Source organism: Salvia hispanica, chromosome 1 (assembly GCF_023119035.1).
Source record: "Salvia hispanica cultivar TCC Black 2014 chromosome 1, UniMelb_Shisp_WGS_1.0, whole genome shotgun sequence".
Classification (NCBI taxonomy): domain Eukaryota; kingdom Viridiplantae; phylum Streptophyta; class Magnoliopsida; order Lamiales; family Lamiaceae; genus Salvia; species Salvia hispanica.
The window spans coordinates 11,464,451-11,485,126 of NC_062965.1; the positions used below are offsets into that span (position 1 = coordinate 11,464,451).

Genomic DNA, 20,676 nt, shown 5'->3' on the forward strand with positions numbered 1-20,676 from the left:
TCACAAGGGGCAAATTCAGCTCACCATATATTATTCACACGATTCACACCTAAAAAGTGATAATTCCAAATCTAAAACTTCGAGTTGCTTATTGTCAAAAGTGATATATCCAAATTTAATTGAGATATAACATATGAATTATGATAATGAAACTTTGCAGCATGGTAATCAATTTAATACTACTAAGTCTAAGACTATTCTTATGTCCAAATACATATGAAAATTATCCATACGAATCGAATCAAATAAATTTTAAATAATTAAGAGGAGTCTCAAATAATAAGTTTAATTCGAAATAAAATACAAGATGAATGATCAGATGATCTAATTGGAGATAGAATTTGGAGGCTAACGTGTAGAGTGAAGACACACGCACACAAAAGAGTTTTTTCTTTCTTTTTTCCTTAAAAATATAGTTGTGATGGCTCATGATATTCTTGCAGTTTGTAAATTGACAGTTGATATCACGTTAATCATACTATGCTACATCCATCCTCTTCTCCTCAGCCACCAATTTCCTTTCATCATTTTGTACCTATTTAATTTAATTAAATATAATAATAAAAAGTTTCATTCGGTTCAGTTTCTAAAATTATTCTAGAAAGTAAAAGGAGAAAAACAAGAGAATTCAAGAAAAAGTAAAGTTAAAACTTATCTAATCATGATCATAGAATAACAGTTTCGATACTTTTTATATTCTCACTAAAAAGAGAGGCAATAACTATGAACTACTCCCTATTTCCCAATTTTAACCAGATTAAAGATTATTAATACTATCTTCGAATAAAATATTTAGATGTAACTAGAATCAGGAATTCATAGCACATTATGAATATGCTAGTAAAAATATCGTACGTACTAATTCATTCATATGGATGACCTTAATAATAAAGAAATTATAGAATAAGTATTCAATTATTAATCACTTATTAAGATATAATCGTGTCAAGTACATATAAATTGTGAAGAACTGTACATTAATTAACTTGATTAGGAGCAATAATGAACTCTAACCACATAATTACGTGGTGCTAAGGTAGTTTAGTGCATTAAAATATAGTTGCGCTATTAATTAACAACATATTAATCGATGGTTGTTCTAGCCTGCTTTGTCGAAATGAATTCAATTAATTTATAGTGTCTTCAATCTAAATTAGACTAATTAGTTTATCGTTTCTTCCTTACGTCTATAAGTTCATGATTTCTTTTTTATTTTATTTATGCATAAAATAATATTCTTCTACTGACGTTTATTAAATTGTACTACTGCTACTAATTAATTAGAGGGAAATTGCATTGTCCCTAAAATTGATTTAAAATATCAAAAACTAGTATTTTATTTCTCATCAATCTATATCTGACTAATGTACATGGTCTTTTTAATCTCGTTTGGCACAACTAATTAAAAATGGTCTATAATTAATACTTTGTCCCCTAAAAATAGAAGCTATTTCTATTTTAGTTGTCTCTTAAAAATAGAAATTTTCTAAATTTCTATTTTATAAAGTGCACCCCACAGTTCACTAAAATTATTTCAACCGTTTTTTCTTTTTCTTTCTTACTATACCAAGTTACCAACTATTCACTCATACTTTAACAATTGTGCATTAAAATTCGTACCGTTTTAAAAGTTTCTATTTTTCAAGGGTAGATGTAGTATCACAAATGTTTCACGGTGACCCATATAGACATAGTTTCGAAAATATCTTATTCAGGTCGGATTGTGAAATAACACATGGAATATAAAAGTTGTATTACTCCCTCCGTCCCGGCTAAGATGACACACTCCTTAGCCGGCACGGGATTTTAGGAGTTATTGATTAAAGTGTTTAATTGGAGAGAGAAAAGGTGGTGTAAGTATTAAAATAGAAAGAGAAAGAAAGATGAATAATTTAATAGGTGTGAGAAAAAGTTGTTGAGTGTATTAATTGGAGAGAGAATATTACCAAAATAGGAAATGTGTCATTTTAGTTGGGACAAACTAAAAAGGAAAACGTATCATCTTAAACGGGACGGAGGGAGTAATATTTTAGACTATTTTTTAAGTTGGTGAAAAATACCGGATCACCAAAGTTCATGATTTTATAACCAAAATCCATTAATTAAACCCATCTAAAAATGCATGGTCTTAGCCTCTGTGCTGTGCTATTATGCATTGTCAGTAGTTGATCCCAAGTCTCCCTACTTTCCTCTTTCTTACATACAGACTGTCTGACTCTAACCAATCAACCCCATCTCCAATCCCCAACAGTATTCACACACAAAAAGATTACATATATCGATGCACTTGTATATTTCAACCTTCTCATATTGAAAGTTTGTGATGGAGTATCTAATTAAGTACACACAGCTTCAAGTAATTAATCATGTGTTCTTGATGTAACTGTAATTGACACACACATATATATATATATAAAAAAGGAAAAAAAAAAAACAAAAAACAACAACAACAACAAAATGCTACAATTGGTACACACACATTGATTAAACTAATTAAGCAACATTTTTTATAAAGCCTACACCTTTTCACGGCAGCGAGGAAGTGTAGTGACTCAATTCCGCCCACGCTTGAATCCCGCCGCTCCAATTTCCGGCATTGTTACTATTGAGGAACCACTCCGTGTTGGAGAAGCTTCCATCCGTCTTGTGATTTTCCAGGCTCTGAAACTGGATCGTCTGCGCCTTCTCGATGCTTCCAGAACCTTCCTTCTGAGTCTGACCTCCACCACCGTCGCCGCCGACCAAGAGCGCCGCTAGCCTCTGCTGCTGCAATTTCCAGTGCAAATCCTGGTTGATGGAGCTCAGCGATTCAATCGAGGTCGCGAGGCTGCTGTGGCGAGCCATTTCCTGAAACCCTAAATCCTCCCCTTGCTTGAACCCTAATTGAGAGGGGTCGAGGCCGAAGCACGGCGGCTGCGGCGACAAATCGGCGAAATTGGAAGCGAATTGGTGGAAATTGTCCATGGCGGAGGAGAATTTGAGGGGGGCGGCGTCGGTGGGGAGGCGGGGGGAGGGCTTGAGCTTCTTGTTCTTGCGGCAGCCGCCGCCGATGGGGACGTTGCGGAGGGCGCCGCCTTTGGTCCAGTAGCGGCGGCAGGTCTTGCAGAAGTGGCGGGGCTGGGAGAGGCTGTAGTTGTTGTAGTAGCAGAATTTGGTGTTGGGGGAGTCGCAGCGGGGGCATTTCACGGCCGGATCTTGCGGTTTGCGGCTTTCGTCTTTGCCGGATGCGGATGGTTTGGCGGCGGCGGAGGACATTGAGTTGTTAGGAGAGAGGAAAGTGGTTGTGGAGTTGGGAAGTTTGGAAGTTTGGAGAGGGAGGGAAAGGTGGTGATGGGAATTAATTGGATTCATGCATGGGGTTGATGGGAAATGAGAGGGTGTTGAGGGCCTCTTGTGATCTTCATCAAGTGGAAAACCATATTTCTGATTTCTATGGGTGTTTACATTTACATCTACAACTAGCTGCACCTATATATAAGTATGAAAATTAATTTGATAGATTTTAATGTTAAGATAAAATCATCATATTAATTCTCTTCATGAATAATGCACTTAACTTGTTGATGTCATCATCCACCACTATGCCATGGACAGTTAAAGTGTAAACATGCATTAGTAGAAAATTCTACCGTATATTACTCCATTTGTTCACTAAAAATAGAAATTATTACCTTTTCTGCTATGTTCCCTAAAAATAGAAATTTTTTCTTTTATAAAATTTCTTACTTTAATGAGATGGAACCCATTTTCCACTAATATTTTTCTTTTTATCTCTCTAATTTTATCAATTTTACATTAAAATGTTGTTTCAAATGTTTTTAGTTTTAGGTGAAGGGAGTACAATATAAATACTATAGTAATGAAAAATATACTACTACTTTATAAACATGATTTGGGGGTAAATTAGAAAAATAAGTACACTAGGTATAGTCTGGTTGGCAGGGGTGATTTGGAGTTTGCATGCAAGGGACAGAATGGAGGAAATCATGTAGTACTTGAAAGATAAACAGTAAAACGAATTAATGAAGGAAAAACAAGAAACAAGAGCCACAATGCTACCACCATGAGAATCTGGATAAGAATTTATATTCCCTAAAAGGGAAAGCTTGACAAAACTTTATTCAAATTGCCTCACAAAATCTAAGTGTTTGTTGCATTAACAACGATAGATATTCCTTGTTAGCATGAATGATTTCTAAGGACTCATACTTCCAATCTCGTTTGTTGTTTATCACAAGAACGTGATATCAATTTCAGGCCTTATTAGATTAGTGCAAACATGGGTTCAAATCATAAAATGTGCAAAAAAGCTATTTTTCAATATAATTAATTTCACTACAAATGCAGTTGGTCTATACTTGAAATACATATATTCTTGTTTCTTTTTTTATGAGCATTTTGAAATCAATAAATCTATGTGACCAAATTTTGTACAACCAAATTCTTGTTTATTTTGACAAAAAAATAGGTTTATTTATGAATTTAATTAAAATATTAGATACATATATAGTACATGGAAAGTGCATAATATTGTTTATGATTTTTTATATTTTTTATATTTTTTAAGAATTATATATGTAACTAATGCCTACTTTAATTCAAATTTTAAAAATATTAGAAAGAAAATTCAAATATAAATATAAAAAATGACGTTAAAGGCTAATAAATCTTTTTAACTTATTCACTTACTATATTTATAATTTTAATATATAACTAATACATCAAATTATTAATATAACTTTATTTTGAAATATAGAGTAATTAGTTATGGTAGTCACTAGTCTATCTATGAAGGCTAGCACCACAAATTGAAAAAGGAATCTTGACGATGCCCATAATTTCCTCATCATCATGTAATTGATGTAAATTGAAATGCAAAGGGAATTAAATTCGAGCAGAGCTTCCAAGGTAGTGGAGTACTGTTATTCAGAGTTATGCTAGAAGAAAGGAATTGAAGTTGGTTAGAAGTGATGAGGAAGTGTGTCAGTGTGCAGTGTTGATGTGATGGGAGATGTTAGAGAGAGAGAGAGAGAGAGAATCCAAGTCAAATAATAAGTAGCATGGTAGATTTGGAAGAAATTGCAGAAGCAGAATGGAATAGGCTGGTTTGGGGAGACAGCCTCTTCACACACCCAACTTTTGTCTCTTCCTTCTTATGTAACTTCCCTTTCCATATCTCCATTTTCAAACTCTTTCGCTTCCCTATTTACCAACTTCATTTCTCTCTTTTAACTTTTTCCAAAATACTACATACGCTATTTCAAAAATCAAAACACAAAATCGTACAATCATAGCCATATATAAACAAATTAGTGTATCTAAGATTATAGTGATTAGATTTTGGTGCATAGGATAACTATGCTGGAAGTTAGTCAGAAATTAGATTTTAATATAATGAATAATGGTGTTATGAAATGTAATTATTGAGGATTATAAATGTGTAATGCCTGAAGGTCTAAACACATAAAAATGAATTTTGCTTCTCTAAAAATATTAATAGCCTGCAGCTCATATGCAACTGTAGCCAACTGTACGAGAGTTACTGCACCGTTCATACTAGTATCAGTATGCTTCACCATCGAGGATCTAATCTGAATCGTTGATATTTGTATTATCGTAAACAAATGCATTATCATATGGATGCATTTATATTGTGTATGTACAAAGATGCATTGCTTAACGTGAAAATCAAAACCACAGCTTCGCACCGTCAAGTTACTATCGTCAAGTTACTATAATCCATTGGTATATAATTAATTACTAATCCCTCAAGTGGCGAACACAGAAATATTTATACTAAAATTTCTAAATTTTATTTTAGAGTATATATTTGAGTAGTGTAGATAATTTGTAGGGGCTTTTACACTATAATTTACACCAAATTTGAATAAATTTTTAAAACAATTAATAGAAAAAAGTAATAAAAATAAATTCATTGAGGGCTTAAGCCCTTCCCCCACTATACTTAGGTCCGCCCATGACTCCCTCCCTTTGTGAATAGGAGTCTCATTTCTATATGGCACGGATTTTAAGTAATGTTACGAAAGTGAGTGGAAAAAAGTTAGTGATATATAGACCTCACTTGTGTATATTACTTTTAAATAAAATGTGAGTGTAATGAGTTAGTGGAATGTATGACCTATTACCATTCAGAAATGAACCGGGACTCCTATTCGCAGACGAACTGATGAAAAAACGAGGCTCTTATTCGCGGACAAAATGAGGATTATTGAATGAGCTATATTTGAAATTTACAAATTTATCTCGTACTGTAATAAAAATAAGGTGTGGGGCCTATAAAAGTTTGGACTATGCCCAAGTACTAATAAAGAATTCAAATTTTCTTATTAAGCCTTCGCTAACCAATAAAACGATAACACGTCTTCTTGTGGGCCTCCAATATGGAGTAAAATGTTATGCTCCTGGGTACATATAGTCTGATATATAGTACTAAGAAATTCAAATTTTCTTATTAAGTCTTCGTTCAAAAATATTCTAAATGAGCTTAATTAGCTGATGTTTAGTCATAGAACTGCATTCCCATTCAATGATTTTGGGTTAACTATAGATGAGACGAGAACATAATTCTACAAACGATAATTCTCTCTTTCTTTCTACCTTAGTTATAATGTACTATCATAGTATAAGAGACTATATTTTTCATGTCTGAATATTCGAAAATGGACCCTCCAGACGAATATAATCATACATGATCCCTCTCCAAGGGCTAGATCCTCTCAATTGAGTCAACAACATTGCATTTTGCCCACAAACAAGAACAGAACCTCTTACACTCACACTATAAAGCCAATACAGTCCATGGATTCCATGTCTAGCAATCGAATTGTCCTTCCCAATTAGCCCCGTCGTAAAACATGGAGCCTCTCCTACCTCCGCGTTGATCCTCACCTACAAACACCAAACTCATAACATCAAAACACAAACACTAGCTAAACCTCATATCAAGTCCAAGAATGATCACCTGCAGCTCAGCATCGTTGGCCGAGGCCAGTGCAATCCGCAGGGTGTAGTTTGCTGATGTGTCGACGTCTGTGAGGTTGAATAGAACCCTCCATGTTGTTGGGACATAGGTTTTGTTTCCTATGTTTCTGTAAAAAAATATTTCACTTGTATCAAAGTTTAAAGATGTACTAATTAGGTATATGTTAAAAAACACCTACCTATTCACATGAGCAAAGTACCAATCTGTCTGATAAACGCTTGTTTCGACTGAATATACCAAATCCCCATCCGGATACAGATCCGTGTAACGATCCCACAAGCCATACTGCCTGAATCTGTGGAATTTCAAGCAAAGTTTATTGCTGCATTGCTCGTGATCATGTGAAAAAAACCACGGTGTTTACTAACCTGTCGGGGTGGACATTGTAGAGCTGGTTCATGAGAGCCGGGTTTGGATCAGGCACGTAGAACTCAGCAGCAGAACGGTCAGGGACCCCGATTTCCCACACTGTAGGCCCATCCCTCGGAGGATCATACACAAGATTTTTCAGCCTAATCTTGCTTCCTTCAATGAAAAACACATCATGTTTTATGTTAAGGAAAAAACACTAGGCTTATGACGTAGTGAAGAGACAGACTGTCCTAACCAGTTTCGATGTTGATCGGAACGTTGTATTTGTAGTCTCCAATGATCCCGGGCACCCAAGCATAGAGGCTATAGTTCCCAGCTCTGATGTTATTGATTTTGAAGTATCCTAAAGCATCACATTGGCTCCAGAACTGATAGCCCTGTATACATCCAACCAAAAGGAACCATTTTAGGTTTTGTGAAATCTTGTAAACAAGTTGGATTGTGGAAGATTTGAAGATATTTACCTTGTTTTCTCTCTGCCATGATCCCAGATCCCCGGGGGAAGCAAGTCCAATGTATGCATTGCTAGCGGTCATAAGGCGTTTGTAGATAAAACTGAAGCAAACCAGGCATAATCGGGGACGGACGCAGAAAAAAACATGGAATTAAACTTTCCAAATTTTGAATTTGTGATTCAAGAAATAAATTTTTTTATTTACTACCTGTCGCGGACAAGTAACCGGCCGCTTACTCTGCCTCTCTGCTTGGCACGAGGGAAGTCGTCCGATGCCAGGAAATCATACGGCCAATGTTGCGTTTCTACGAGCATCTAACAAAGTATCTATGTAAGAAACATGCTAAAGTCTTGAAAAAGAAAACTGTTTTGCAGTTACCTGTTGCTTGGCATCAGGCCACAATGAGAGCGGATCTTGGCCGGGTTGGACCGAGTTCAAGTAGACGAACACGGGTCCGAACACCTTCTTCCACGGCTCGCCACCCCGGAACTCCAGCTCCAGCGGCAGGCCGGCATAGTGAGCGCTGAAGAACATCTGCATACATCATGCATTTTTCAAGCATTGTTTGCAAAACAGAATATTATGTTTTGTTTTAAACGGGCCCACTTACAGACAGGGCGATTGGGCCGGCGTGCGAGGTGAGGTCCTGCTTCATGGGCCCGGCCGTCTTGAACTCGTTGCTCGGGGTGATGATCCAGAACCCTGTTGGAAGGTCCGTGGCTATCCAGCCGTGGACCAGACTGTCCTTGTTGTCGCTTGAGTATTGGTACTTGTCGTCCACCTGTACATGCCGCGTGTATAAAAAATTACGACTTCAAACTAGTAACCTCACATTATTTTCAAAAAGGAGGTTAGGAGTTGAGTCACTCAACAAAAATTAGTACCTCTCCTGCGAGGAAAGCGTTGCTTGGATTCGTTAATAGAACTGCTTCCGGGTAGTCTAGAACCTGGCTTCTGTTCCGGTCTTCGCTTGTTGGCATAATCCTCTGCCTGTCGTCCGATATTGCCATGTATTGAAAGCTAAATAACAAAACATAATGCTTCAATCACCAAACCTTAGCTAAAATTAGTACAAAGAGAGATGACAAAGCTTTACATCTTTTCTTGTAGCTTAAACACTATCCTCCCCTGAGACAAGTGAAGATCCGGCCAGCCTTCGAGGCGCTCAAATATTGCATACGAGTAGAATCCAGGGCACCCGCGCAGCATTATGAACCTTCCCGTTAAGACATAAAACTCACGTTAGACTCTCTGACAAGTCAAGATCATGTTAGACGAGTCGAATATACCTTTTGTCAATGTTGAGGGGAGGAACCCCTGTCTGCGAAGAATCCCAAGTGCGAACGAACGAGAGCTCCACTTGTTCTTCGTCTTCGTGTACAACAAAAAGATTAGTCCCATCAAGCCTGCACCATTTCAATGAAAACAAATACTATAGATTAATTTAATTTGCTTTACCAATTGGAATTGAGAAAAGGATGGAGCATTACTAACTTGTCAAAAATTTCTTTAGGGTGGTCAGGTGAGCTCCAAACAAGATCCCAATACCTATAAATTTAATTTCATTTTTTCATAAGGCATGGCATCTGAATATTCATTACATGATACTCCATTTAAACTAGAAATAATTTTCTATAGACATCAAACCTTAACATTGCACAAAGTAGAAAATGGTGTGTATGTACCCTCTGTTGTTTTCATTGTACTCTTGTTTGAGTAGATTTTCAATTCCATTGTATGTTATTCTAGTGATCATGCCCTCTGGGGTTGACAGAGTCACATTGAGGATGCCATTGTCCAACACTACCTGCATATAATAAATTTAATTTATTTTTTATGAAAATGTAGAACATGTTTATTAGGTGTATAGAATTGTAAAGAATTCAAGAAACATAGTGCTTACGTGGTCGTCGAAATCATGCAACTTTACTGGAGGGTAATATGTATCGCCATCGGTCTCAATTTTGTGAACCTTTCTGCACTTAAATAAAAATTAGTAAAAAATTTTCAAAAAAATTAACAAGACCTAATTGCATATAATATAAGGTGTAGAGAAAATTTCTTATGTGATGCTGATAAATTATTGCAAAGTGCGTAGGAATGAAGAAAAGAAACATTCCTAGTTCTAAAGATGAGCAATAATAAATAATTAAATAAATCATATAGTAGTATCTAGATAGAAGGGATGCAAAGAAAGTGAATAGTGTGTGATGGAATCAACTTTTTTGTTGGGAATGGGAGGTGATCACGGGAGTGTACCAAACTAACTTTCTCTGCCACATAATCATGCTACTCTGCATGTGATGTATACTACAATACATATCTAGAGAGAGAATGGGTGATCAAAAAACATATAGTAGTAGTACATACATATGGAGAGAGAGAGGGTGAGACCAAATAGCTTTTCAAGGCAAAACACAGGAATTCATGTCCTCCAAAACCAAATTCGGTTTGTTGGGTTTAATTCTATTGTTTGTAATAATAATATATAAATATAATCCTACTTCTTGAGCCATGTACTATTTATACTTTACTACTAATATATGTCCACTAGACATATTAATAAGTTTACAAATTCACTTTCCGAGGCATGCATTCAAATATGTGAAAACAAATTCAATAAAAAGGGAATTGAGAAAAGAGTGAAGAACAGAGAAGAGATTAAATAGTCAAATTAAACATAAACAGACTATCTTTACCTCATACATGCATGTATATAATCACCATGCACATAGCATAACTATTTGAAGGAAAAAATAATTAAAAGATGAAAAATTGGAGACTTAACTGCCATCTTGATGCAGAACATTGTGTAAGCAAGAATATTTGAAGAAGAAGAAGAGGCAAGCAACTCAAATTCCAACTACATTGTATCTTCCTCCCCATTTTTCTCTCTCTCCCTCTCTCTCTCTCTCTAGTTGTGGAAGAGAAATAGGAAGTGAGATAAAATAAATTTCTGGTGTTTTGTGGTGTGGAGAGAAGTGTGTGGGGAATATGAGAATGTGTGAGGCAACAGTTACTGCATCATATATAGTGCGGCTGCGGCATAGCATAGACCATAGAGGCTTATTATTCAAGGACAATTCGCAAAACAAACATTTGATAATGACTTTTGGCGTTTCTTTTTACCCAATTCTTTTCTTTTCTTGGATTTTTCTTTTTTCAATGTTCTACCTCCTATCCCAACAATCGACTTTTTCATTGTCTTGATCCGCTAATTCATCTACTTACATATTTGCTTTTTCGCATTGAAATACGGTAGAGCCCTGGTCTTTTTTTTTCCTTTAATTTTGTTCCTTGTAAATTTTACTATTCAAAAATTAATAATGTCATCACTTTTTAAATTTATTGCAACTTAAATTAACATCCCATATTTTCTTTTCTTTTTGTTCATTGCAAGTTGACAAGTATTAAGTCTGAATGTAAAAATTTTTATTAGAACATAAGTAAAGTTTGTGTATGAATTGAAAAATAACGTTATTAATTACTTTATAAGCAACAATTATTTTATTTCGAGAAAGTTAACGTTGATGGTCAGTGGACACTACACTACCTAGCAAATGAAAGTATTCTTAGTATACTGTAAGAAGTTGTGTGCAGAGATAGAAGCTATATTTGGACCAAAATGATGGGTGGTATAATTAGTTGAATAATCCAAGCTATTAGCTCCATAAATACGGTTGAGACATTTATTTTAGTATTTGCTGGAATCCAGACTCAGTGAAATCTAGCTAATCACCTACTTTGATTCCTTCACACTTATATTATGGTAGTACTCCAATTATATATCACTTATTCTGGTAAATAGTATTATGGTTATACTTGTATTTTTCTGTAAAATAACTACATCCGTTCATATAAATAGTTTTAATTGTAGACTATACCCATTTTAATATAATATTAGTTGTGTAGTAGTAGAGATAGAGAGAAAAAGTAATTCATAGTATATTATATCTGAAAAATAAGACTCAATTATGTAAAAACATAGAAATATGGGATATGCGGGATGACATGTTGTTTTTATTTATTATCTATACATTAACGAATTTGTCCTTTATCATTCTTGATGAGTTTGACTTTAAAAACAACTACTAACAAATTTGTTCTTTTGTATTCTTGATGAGTTTGACTTTAAAAACAACCAACAAATGTGTTCTTTTGTATTCTCGGTGAACTTGACTTCTAAATTATTTATAGAATGAGCAAACATCACTTTGTAAACCGTTGCATCACTATTCACCACTTAATGCGTTGAGTGTAGCGACTAGCATGATCAATTATTTCTAAAGGTTTGTTGAGTTCGTTGTCCAAAATTTGACTATTATTATGCATATTTACATCCATCCCACGCCAAAAATTTATGTATAGAGTGATTCGTTTTCAGTAGTAAGTACTGAAAATAACCCAAAATAGGGACTTTAGAGACAATATATAATTAGCGCACAACAAAACTAAGTAGTATTTTAGAATAAATGAATATAAAAAAATTATTTAACTAAAAAATAAAGTATTACCATAATACTAGTATAAACTTTTTGTACCACAAAGTATTTTAAAGATTTATTTAAGCATGATATAAAACAACATGAATCAATATTTATTCAATAGAGTACTGAATTATATTGTTTGACATAATCCGAATTTACTCATCATTCCATACATATTTCTTTAGGGAATTAGGGTAATGGTCTTCCATTTTTAAACCTTAAGCTATTCAAGTGGAGAATCAATTTGAATTTAATATCTTATCAACAGCACGAAAATTATTAAATAATTTTCTTGTTAATGCTCTCAAAAATTGGGTGAGCATTGCATTAAATGGAATGGAAAAAGATGTCAAAAAATATGGCATATATAGCTATATAAGACTTTCGGTAAAAGTTATTATCATATTCTGTCATCTTTATATAAATAGAATAAAAAACAACAGAAAAAAATAGCTTTTTTCGTAAGAGGAATGGTATGCTGTAAATCTGTAATCTATTACTCCTAATTATTTACAGAACAAAAGTACCGTTCATATTAATATGGAGTATTACATTAATTGGAATTTATAATAAAGTAGTATTTCATTCTTTTAATTATTTTATAAAACACCCCATTTGATTTTATTATTTATATTTCTTTTAGAAATATTTTTAAATTCTAATAATTGGCAGAATTTGTGAAAAGATAATAGTAGATAATATAATTGGTTGCAAGTAGAGAGAGAATGCATACAAATTAATCACAAACTTCCTAAATATGGCACATAATAAAAAAAACTATACTACTAAATCCGGTATCATATCGTTCGATAGCATAATAAACGTATTCATGTTACGTATCACTAATTCAATTTTTTTCCAACTTTAGAGTAACAGCTATCAACTGAGTTTAAATTTGAAATATGGTAAAATCTTTAAACTGTGCAAGTTATGCTTCAACACGAAATTGGCAACGTTGAAGTTTTAATAAGATACGGAGAATGAAAAATATGTTACTAATACAAAAACAAAAATAAATTTATATAAGTAAAGCTAGCTAAATAATAAAATGTGACGATGCACCCATTAGCATTAGATTGACTAGAAAGGGGTGTGGCAACTTAGGCACTTAAATTGTAAGAATTTTAATAACAATTTTGTCTGTTTATATCATAAAATAACTATGGTATAAAAGTAGGTATTGCTTTGCTTATACTCAAAGGGCGGTTTATCTTCTTCCAGCTTTCTTTTTTTCCCCTCAATATTTTAATAATCTATGCCACCGCCATTAGCAATATGCGCATGTATATTTAAATTTCTGCTTTGAAATGTTTACCTACTTATATTCAAAATCTTAAGTCAAATTTACTGTAATTGTAAAATATATATTCATTACCTTTTGATTTCAAATTCAATTTTTACTTATTTATGCCCAAAATCTGAAGTCAAATTATGTTGAAGTTTAAAGGTTGTTGACACCTGTTCAAAAATGTAAAAAGAGATGGATTATCTTTTCCACTTATTCAATTTTAAAAAAAGGAAAAAGATAAATGAGTCCAGTACTGATCAATTTTGGCTCCCAATAAAGGTAAAAAAAATATTACTCCTAGTAACCAAAACATAGTTTTGCTCTTTCGAAAATTATTTGATATTGGAACATAGAGAAATGATGTCTATGTATCGTGAGTTCTTTATTTGAGTACAATTCTCGTTCGATCGTATGTTTAGTATTATTTATTTTATTTTATATATTTAGTTTAATTTTAATACGTAAACAAAATCTTATTAATTTCATAAAAATCAAAGTTCGGTTTACTCGTTTTCTCTATGACTTCAAATAAATGAATTCAATAACAAATTAAGTTTTGATTTTTATGAATTTTGTGAATTAAAATATTTTTCAATAATTTTTTTAAGAATCAAAGTAAATATATACTAAAACAAAGCTATACATACGTCAAACGAAAATAGTGCTCACATAAAATACGTAACATGTCATTTCCCGTACATATATATCACATAACATATTGTTAAAATTTCAGATCAATCCCATTCCCAAGTATTCCATTCATATGATGAAAAATAGGTAAAAACAAACATGAGAAAGAAGTACTATTTAATTAAATAATTACAATGCAATAAACTTATAGTTCTTGATACCAAATGGTGTGAACTAGGGGTTAGAAAATTGTGTGGGTTGAGTCGTTAACGGGTCAGCCTGATAATAATTTAATCCAATAAGGTCTAATCCGAACTTGACCTGTTAAGGAAAAATTGTCAACCTGAACACGAACCCGACCTACTGCCTTCAAACTTGAATACGATCTACACCCGACACGAATCCATTAATGACACGATATTATATGGGTTGACACAATACAATAATGACCTGAACATGATATTACATGATTAAAACTTAATTTTACTTGATTAAACCTGATTTTACACGATAAAAATATACTAGTTAATACCATTTATTTATAAGAAATTAATGAATTAAAGCAAATCATAAATTTTTTTAAAAATAATAAAATAGAGAAAAATAATAATATTATTTCTTAATGGGTTATCCGTATCCAACTCGCACCTAACCCGAACCCAACACGAAATTATTAGATTCTTAACGGGTCAACCCGATAATGACACAAACCTAATAAGGCTTGACCAAAACCCATTAAAAAATCACATGTGAATTTGTATCGAATTATCGTGCCGTGTTAAAAATGTTCAGCCGGAATGTAAACCTTATCCTTATGGAATTGAATTTCCCAAGACTTGCCTTGAAGCACCAACAAAATAAAATAGAAATAGTACTACAAAAATAGGATCCCTTGAACATTCTTCAATGAATTTGAAGGCAGCCCAATTACTCTGGCCTAAATAGCTGCATACCGAAGCCCAATTCAAGCGTAATATCCTTTTAGGGCTAAAATCAGATCCTTTCTCTTTTACCAAAGAACAAAAGATTCTGGAATTCAATCACACAAACTTCGATCAATTCATAAGTTTTACGCCATTAGTAGTATTAGATTTTACTGTGAGCTTCGTCATTCAATTTTCTATACTTCCGATTCCGTTAACAGCTTCTGTTTCCAGATAGCTCAGCTGCAATGTCGTATATTCACCGATTCGAAAATCAATAAGGTAAATACTCATCTCTTCATGAATTTTCACAAACAAACCTAACCAGCTTATTGTTATCGTTTTTAAATTTGAACCGTTTCATTCTGAAAGTTTCAATTGATATGCCAGTTTTTCAATTGTGACCTAGGCATATTGCTGGATCATTGAAGCTATAGAAATCAAGCAGTAGTTGTTTTCCAAGTTTGAAGGCGAAATTGTTTACGCAACACTAGTAAGATGCTGCAGATTCGGCTTAGCAAGCCAGCTAGTGAAGCTAGTGCAACTGCAAATCCTGCGCCTGTGGATACTGTCACAGTGGCTTGCCCCGATCATCTTGTGCTAGCTGATCTTCCTGTGGCCAAGGGTATGGGTGCAGCATCTGCAACTGCTGTCATCAAGTCTGTTGGGCGCCGCTCCCGTCGCCAGCTCGGTGAGCGTGTCCATTTCTGCGTTCGATGCGACTTTCCCGTTGCTATTTATGGCCGTCTGGTGAGTGACATTTACTGTATTTTAATGGCATTTGAGGTTTAAATAATTAGGGCTAATGAGTTGATTGGTGAGTAAAGAAAATCATACTACTATAGGCCTATAGCTTTCGTTGTAGTATTCATAAGACGAATGCTTCAATTCATTAACAGCTTTTGTTGTGTAGCAGACAATTGTATATTATATGTAGTCTCACTGTAACTCTTTGCAACAATGTGTTTGTGACACATTTGTCTCCTTCCAGAGTTTGAACTTTGAACATTAATTATATTTGAAGACTTTTAGGCTTTAAGTATTTGAAAAGTTATATTTCCCCAGCAGCCTCAGGCTCTCCCCGTTCATATCACTTGCCCCAGCCACCTCAGGGCAATACCAGTGTACCTCATGCCCTGGGCGCAGACGATCTTTTAGAAGGCATTTAGTTGCTACGGTTAGCCTAGATAGAGCTATTTTTTTGTTGATTCATATCCCATTGAAAGGATAGGATGAGAGAATTTTCTAATAATGAGGATAAAAATACTCAATTGTGTATAATGTCAACCATGCAAAGTAAATGCCTGATTAATGTATTGCTTTAAAAATATGATTGTTACTTTTATTGGGATACCATTAGCTACTTCTGATCTTTTATTTGAAATGTTAGTTTGTGTATATTGGTTTACTTTGTTATGAACCTTACTTCATTTTGTGTTGCAAGGAGCATGTGATAATGGTTTACCTGAACCTAGACTTCTATGTGTGGCACATCTTGATATTTGTGTTGAATCCGTTTGAAGCTATAAAATGTTCTACCAGGAGTGTCAATCCCAATTCCTACATGAAGCTATTTTCTCTGCACGTATCATTAGCTAATATGCTGACAAACTTATTTTATTGCAGAGCCCATGTGAGCATGCCTTCTGTTTGGACTGTTCCAGGAGTCATTCTTTTTGTTATCTGTAAGACATACTACTTTTTTATGCATCTAGTTCCTCTCTATGATATTGTTGCATTTTATTTAAGATCTTGGTTTTAATAGTATTTGTCAATGATCTCATGAAGTCTTTCAAAATTATATTCTGACACTTCTGCATCAGACACAGTGGGGTAATAATATACAAGTAAAAATGTATCAATGGACTAGGACTTGCTATCCAGTTTAACTAAAGAGTGCTTCTTTTAGAAATAGAAAAAGTGATGAAAGTGGTTAACTTTATGCTAATAAATTGGAGATTCATTTACTGGTTATTTGCCAGTATTTTGTGTATTGAAGGGAATGGTTTACAAACTCTATCTGAGCACTAGGGGGGATGCTGATGGTGTCAAGAATTCAATATTCATACCTTTTTCTTTTGGTTGTTTGCTTTGATAGATCTTTAGCCTTGTTAATCATCTGTGGTAATGTATGACTTCAACTATACTTTGCCAATCATCTTCTACAGTTGTGATGAACGCATTCAGAAGATTCAGACAATTAAAATGATGGAAGGAATCTTCATATGTGCAGCCCCTCATTGTCTGAAGTCCTTCTTAAAGAAGAGTGCCTTTGAGTTGCATATAAATGAGGCCCATTCTGATCTTATTCACCCCAATAAGGAAAAAGAAGGGAATGAATCGGAAGCAATGAGTGCTAGGAAACCTTCAGCCTCTGATTCCACAGTTCAAGCACCCCCAAGGCCAGTTTTTTCGCCCCATTCAAGCTCTCAACTTCATGATAGTGAAGACAAAGCCCAGCTGCCTCAATCCAGGGAACAACCACCTCCGAGACCTGCTGTACAGCAAAGGCCGGCGCCACCTTTTCCAAGACAAATTTCCGATCATCCATCAGAGCACCCTGATAGAGGTACTTCCCAGAACCACTTTCCTCATCATACTTTTGAAGCTCATGTGCAGGGTAGTGGTCGGCAAGATTCAGGTCAGTTCCTAAAAAATATATCCGAATTTCATGTCTCCTTGTACCTGCAACTCACAACCTGCTAATTCTGCTACCAGTTAACCCGAATTCAGGTCCAGCTCCACCTCAACCTCAATATGATTATCCTCCTTATGCAGCTGATGGAACACAACAGTACTTTGGCGGACCATATGGAATGCCAAGACCAGGTTCTACACCAGAAGGTGGACCAGGACAGGGCTCGTTGCTAGGTTTCCCACCTGGTCCTGCCGGACCCATGAATTTTCCTCAAAATTATCCACAGTGGAATGCAGTGCCCGGGTCTGTGCCTCTGGAACCTCCTATGGTATCTCAGAGGTCTACGGATGGCTTTATGAATGTCGACCCTCAAGGAAGAGGATTCTTTCAGAATGCTGGGAATAAGAGTGTGGAACAACAGAGGCAGGGTGGGAACTTTGTGGACCCAAGAGACGGTAAAGGAATTTTGGCGCCCCAACCACTTCATCTTCCTCCACCACCTTCGGTGCCTCATCCCCACCTGCAACGAGGCAGATCATACTCTGGTGACGGGAATAATGATGGGCCTCCAGGCTTCAGCTGGCCAGCTGAGAGGCGAGATAGCTTCGGAAGTGGAGACTAGGCTTTATATTTTGCACCCTGCTGATATATCTTCATATTGGGTGTAGTAGTCAAGCTTTTGCCCATTTAGTTCATGTTTGGAAGCCTACTTAAACTGTAAATTTCTGTCTTCAGTGAGTTTTGAAATGATAGTTCAATATGTGAACATTTTGTTATATTTTTTAATTTGGGACATCGTTCGAGGCTGTATCCAAGTATTTGGGGTTTTTTACACATCATAGTACATCACTAGTTAGATCATTAAACATCATATTGCAGTATATTGAAATAATGTAAAATCAGTAATAACTTAAGGTTGCGTTCTTTATTGAGGAAAGTGATTAAAATATTTTCACCCAATCCAAATTTTGACTTGAAAATTTTGGGCACCTATTGTGCACTCCAATTGATGATAATATTATGGTTATAATCCGCTAGGTGGAACCATAATCATGTAGCTTTATCAGTTTGGTCCAATTTTAAAACCTTGTGTCAAAGTCAAACACAAGCTTGTTTTTGTAGACTTACAGCCACAACTCCACTCACCTTGATTGGCAAAGCACCCTGTAATTATTTTTAAATATCCACGACTTCCTACTCATTTTCTAAATTGTATCAATATCATCAAATAAAATTACTAGTATAATGCACACCCCAAAAATTCCACGTTTTTTAAAGCTCAACATATTTTTATAGTAACGCACTTTCCATATCTCCAACAAAAAAAAACATTGCCTCTTTCTCCTCTCTATTTATAGATAGTAATTTCCATTTGATGTCCGAAAACAAACATGAGCGATCATCATCATCATCATAGCCGTACGGCTAACTACGACAGAATGACGAGCAAGAGATGGTGCGGAATAAAGGGGCTTCGCCTCAACTCAAGAAGATTCACGGTGCACCGCCTTCGCACCAATTTCCTTTCTATTTTGCGAGTTTTCAACAAGTGGAACAATTCTTACAGCAAGTGTCTCACACTTCTGCGCCGGATTCTGGCCCGAAAGGCCGGAAACGCTCCTCGGCCTCGGTGTTCGTATTATGCGGCCGTGAGAACGATAAACCACTCCAATTCATTTTGCTCTGAGGCGATTGCAGACTGTTTGGAATTCATCAAGAGGAATTCTGTCTCCAATGATGATGAGAAAGAGTGTATGCTTATGCAGGATTAATTAGGACTTGATTAATTAGAATTAGAGATATCATATGCTCTAATTTTTTAAATTTTTACACACCGATGATTTCAGATTGTGATTGGTTTGGTATTTTTATATTATAAATCATTAAATTTGTTGATATAACTATGAGGAAAGTTTATATTTTACATATATGTGCAATATTTGAAATTTTCTACTGTTGCAATGTAGGATTAAATGGTATGCGTGGCAATCTGATAGTGTAGAGCAATACTCCTTAGTCAAAGATTGACGCAATGAAATTTAGTTTATACTTATTTGTCAATAGTTAATGGACTTTATTACATTTGAATTTGAGGAGATTTGCAATCATGCACGGCAATTTAAAATCAATCAAAAAATATTGAGAATCTAATTCTAATTTAATAAAAATGAATGCCAACTCTAGAATCTAGACCATGAAAAAACAAGTGTATCACGGAGTTGTTAATTTCTTGAAAAATATTCAAATGTGCAATTTCAATAATTTTTTTAGATTTTGTATACTGGGATGTGGGAGTGGCGCTATAAATTTGTAATATCCCCGGAAATTCTGAGGTTGAATATAGGTGTGAACTGTAAAGGAACTTTTTTAGATGTTAGAAATAATAAAAAATGAAGACCGAAAATACAGTAAATTGTAATCTTCACTCACCTAACTTGACCCCATTATTTTGACTAACTAAACATAATTTCGAAAGTCATTAGCCAATTAATGGCAAAAATCAGTAACTAATGGCAATCGAAATAAAACATTTATTAGATTATTTCAAAAGTAAAGGAAGCAGTTAACTTGATTTGATTTGACTATGCCATCTCCAATACTTTGGTGAAGACAATTTCTCCAACCATACATTAAATTTAAATTATTTTTAGATTTTTTAATAGAATAACACCAAATATGCTGTTAGTGCAAAATTTATGTGAGACAAATACTTAAAATAGTGGGAATTTTAAATAGTATGGTTTAAATGGTTGGAGTAAAACTATTTTTTGGTGTTACATATACTCAAAAATAGGTTTGAGTTTGACGTAAATAGTTGGAGATGGCCTAAATATAATTGATTAATCATATATCTCTAGCTAATTTTCAATTCCTAAAAGT

General features: G+C 34.6%; 3 protein-coding genes across 6 annotated transcripts; 1 reads left to right on the forward strand and 2 right to left on the reverse strand.

Moving 5' to 3' along the window:
- Positions 1-2,324: 2,324 nt before the first annotated feature.
- On the reverse strand, positions 2,325-3,420 carry LOC125202353 (dof zinc finger protein DOF5.7-like). Its single transcript, XM_048100733.1, has one exon. The coding sequence runs from the start codon at positions 3,349-3,351 to the stop codon at positions 2,527-2,529; it is 825 nt and encodes a 274-aa protein (XP_047956690.1). The 5' UTR covers positions 3,352-3,420; the 3' UTR covers positions 2,325-2,526.
- A 3,219-nt stretch (positions 3,421-6,639) lies between these two features.
- LOC125200681 (probable rhamnogalacturonate lyase B) lies at positions 6,640-10,812 on the reverse strand. The gene is made up of 16 exons (XM_048098410.1): positions 10,619-10,812; positions 9,734-9,806; positions 9,516-9,637; positions 9,325-9,378; positions 9,120-9,236; positions 8,927-9,046; positions 8,715-8,850; positions 8,441-8,611; positions 8,209-8,364; positions 8,038-8,144; positions 7,840-7,930; positions 7,611-7,752; positions 7,372-7,528; positions 7,182-7,298; positions 6,983-7,109; positions 6,640-6,909 (listed from the first exon to the last, which is right to left on the reverse strand). The coding sequence occupies exons 1-16, from the start codon at positions 10,714-10,716 to the stop codon at positions 6,661-6,663; spliced, it is 2,037 nt and encodes a 678-aa protein (XP_047954367.1). The 5' UTR covers positions 10,717-10,812; the 3' UTR covers positions 6,640-6,660.
- Positions 10,813-15,189: 4,377 nt separating this feature from the next.
- On the forward strand, positions 15,190-18,606 carry LOC125200682 (E3 ubiquitin-protein ligase HAKAI homolog). Of its 4 annotated transcripts, none has more exons than XM_048098413.1 (5): positions 15,190-15,440; positions 15,549-15,908; positions 16,785-16,843; positions 17,327-17,799; positions 17,877-18,606. In XM_048098413.1, the coding sequence occupies exons 2-5, from the start codon at positions 15,657-15,659 to the stop codon at positions 18,416-18,418; spliced, it is 1,326 nt and encodes a 441-aa protein (XP_047954370.1). In that variant the 5' UTR covers positions 15,190-15,440; positions 15,549-15,656; the 3' UTR covers positions 18,419-18,606. The 4 variants fall into 4 exon arrangements, with proteins under 4 accessions (XP_047954370.1, XP_047954368.1, XP_047954372.1 ...); XM_048098411.1 differs by having other exon boundaries at positions 15,191-15,440; positions 15,568-15,908; XM_048098415.1 differs by having other exon boundaries at positions 15,192-15,440; positions 15,568-15,908; positions 17,327-17,727; positions 17,937-18,606.
- The last annotated feature ends 2,070 nt before the right edge of the window (positions 18,607-20,676 follow it).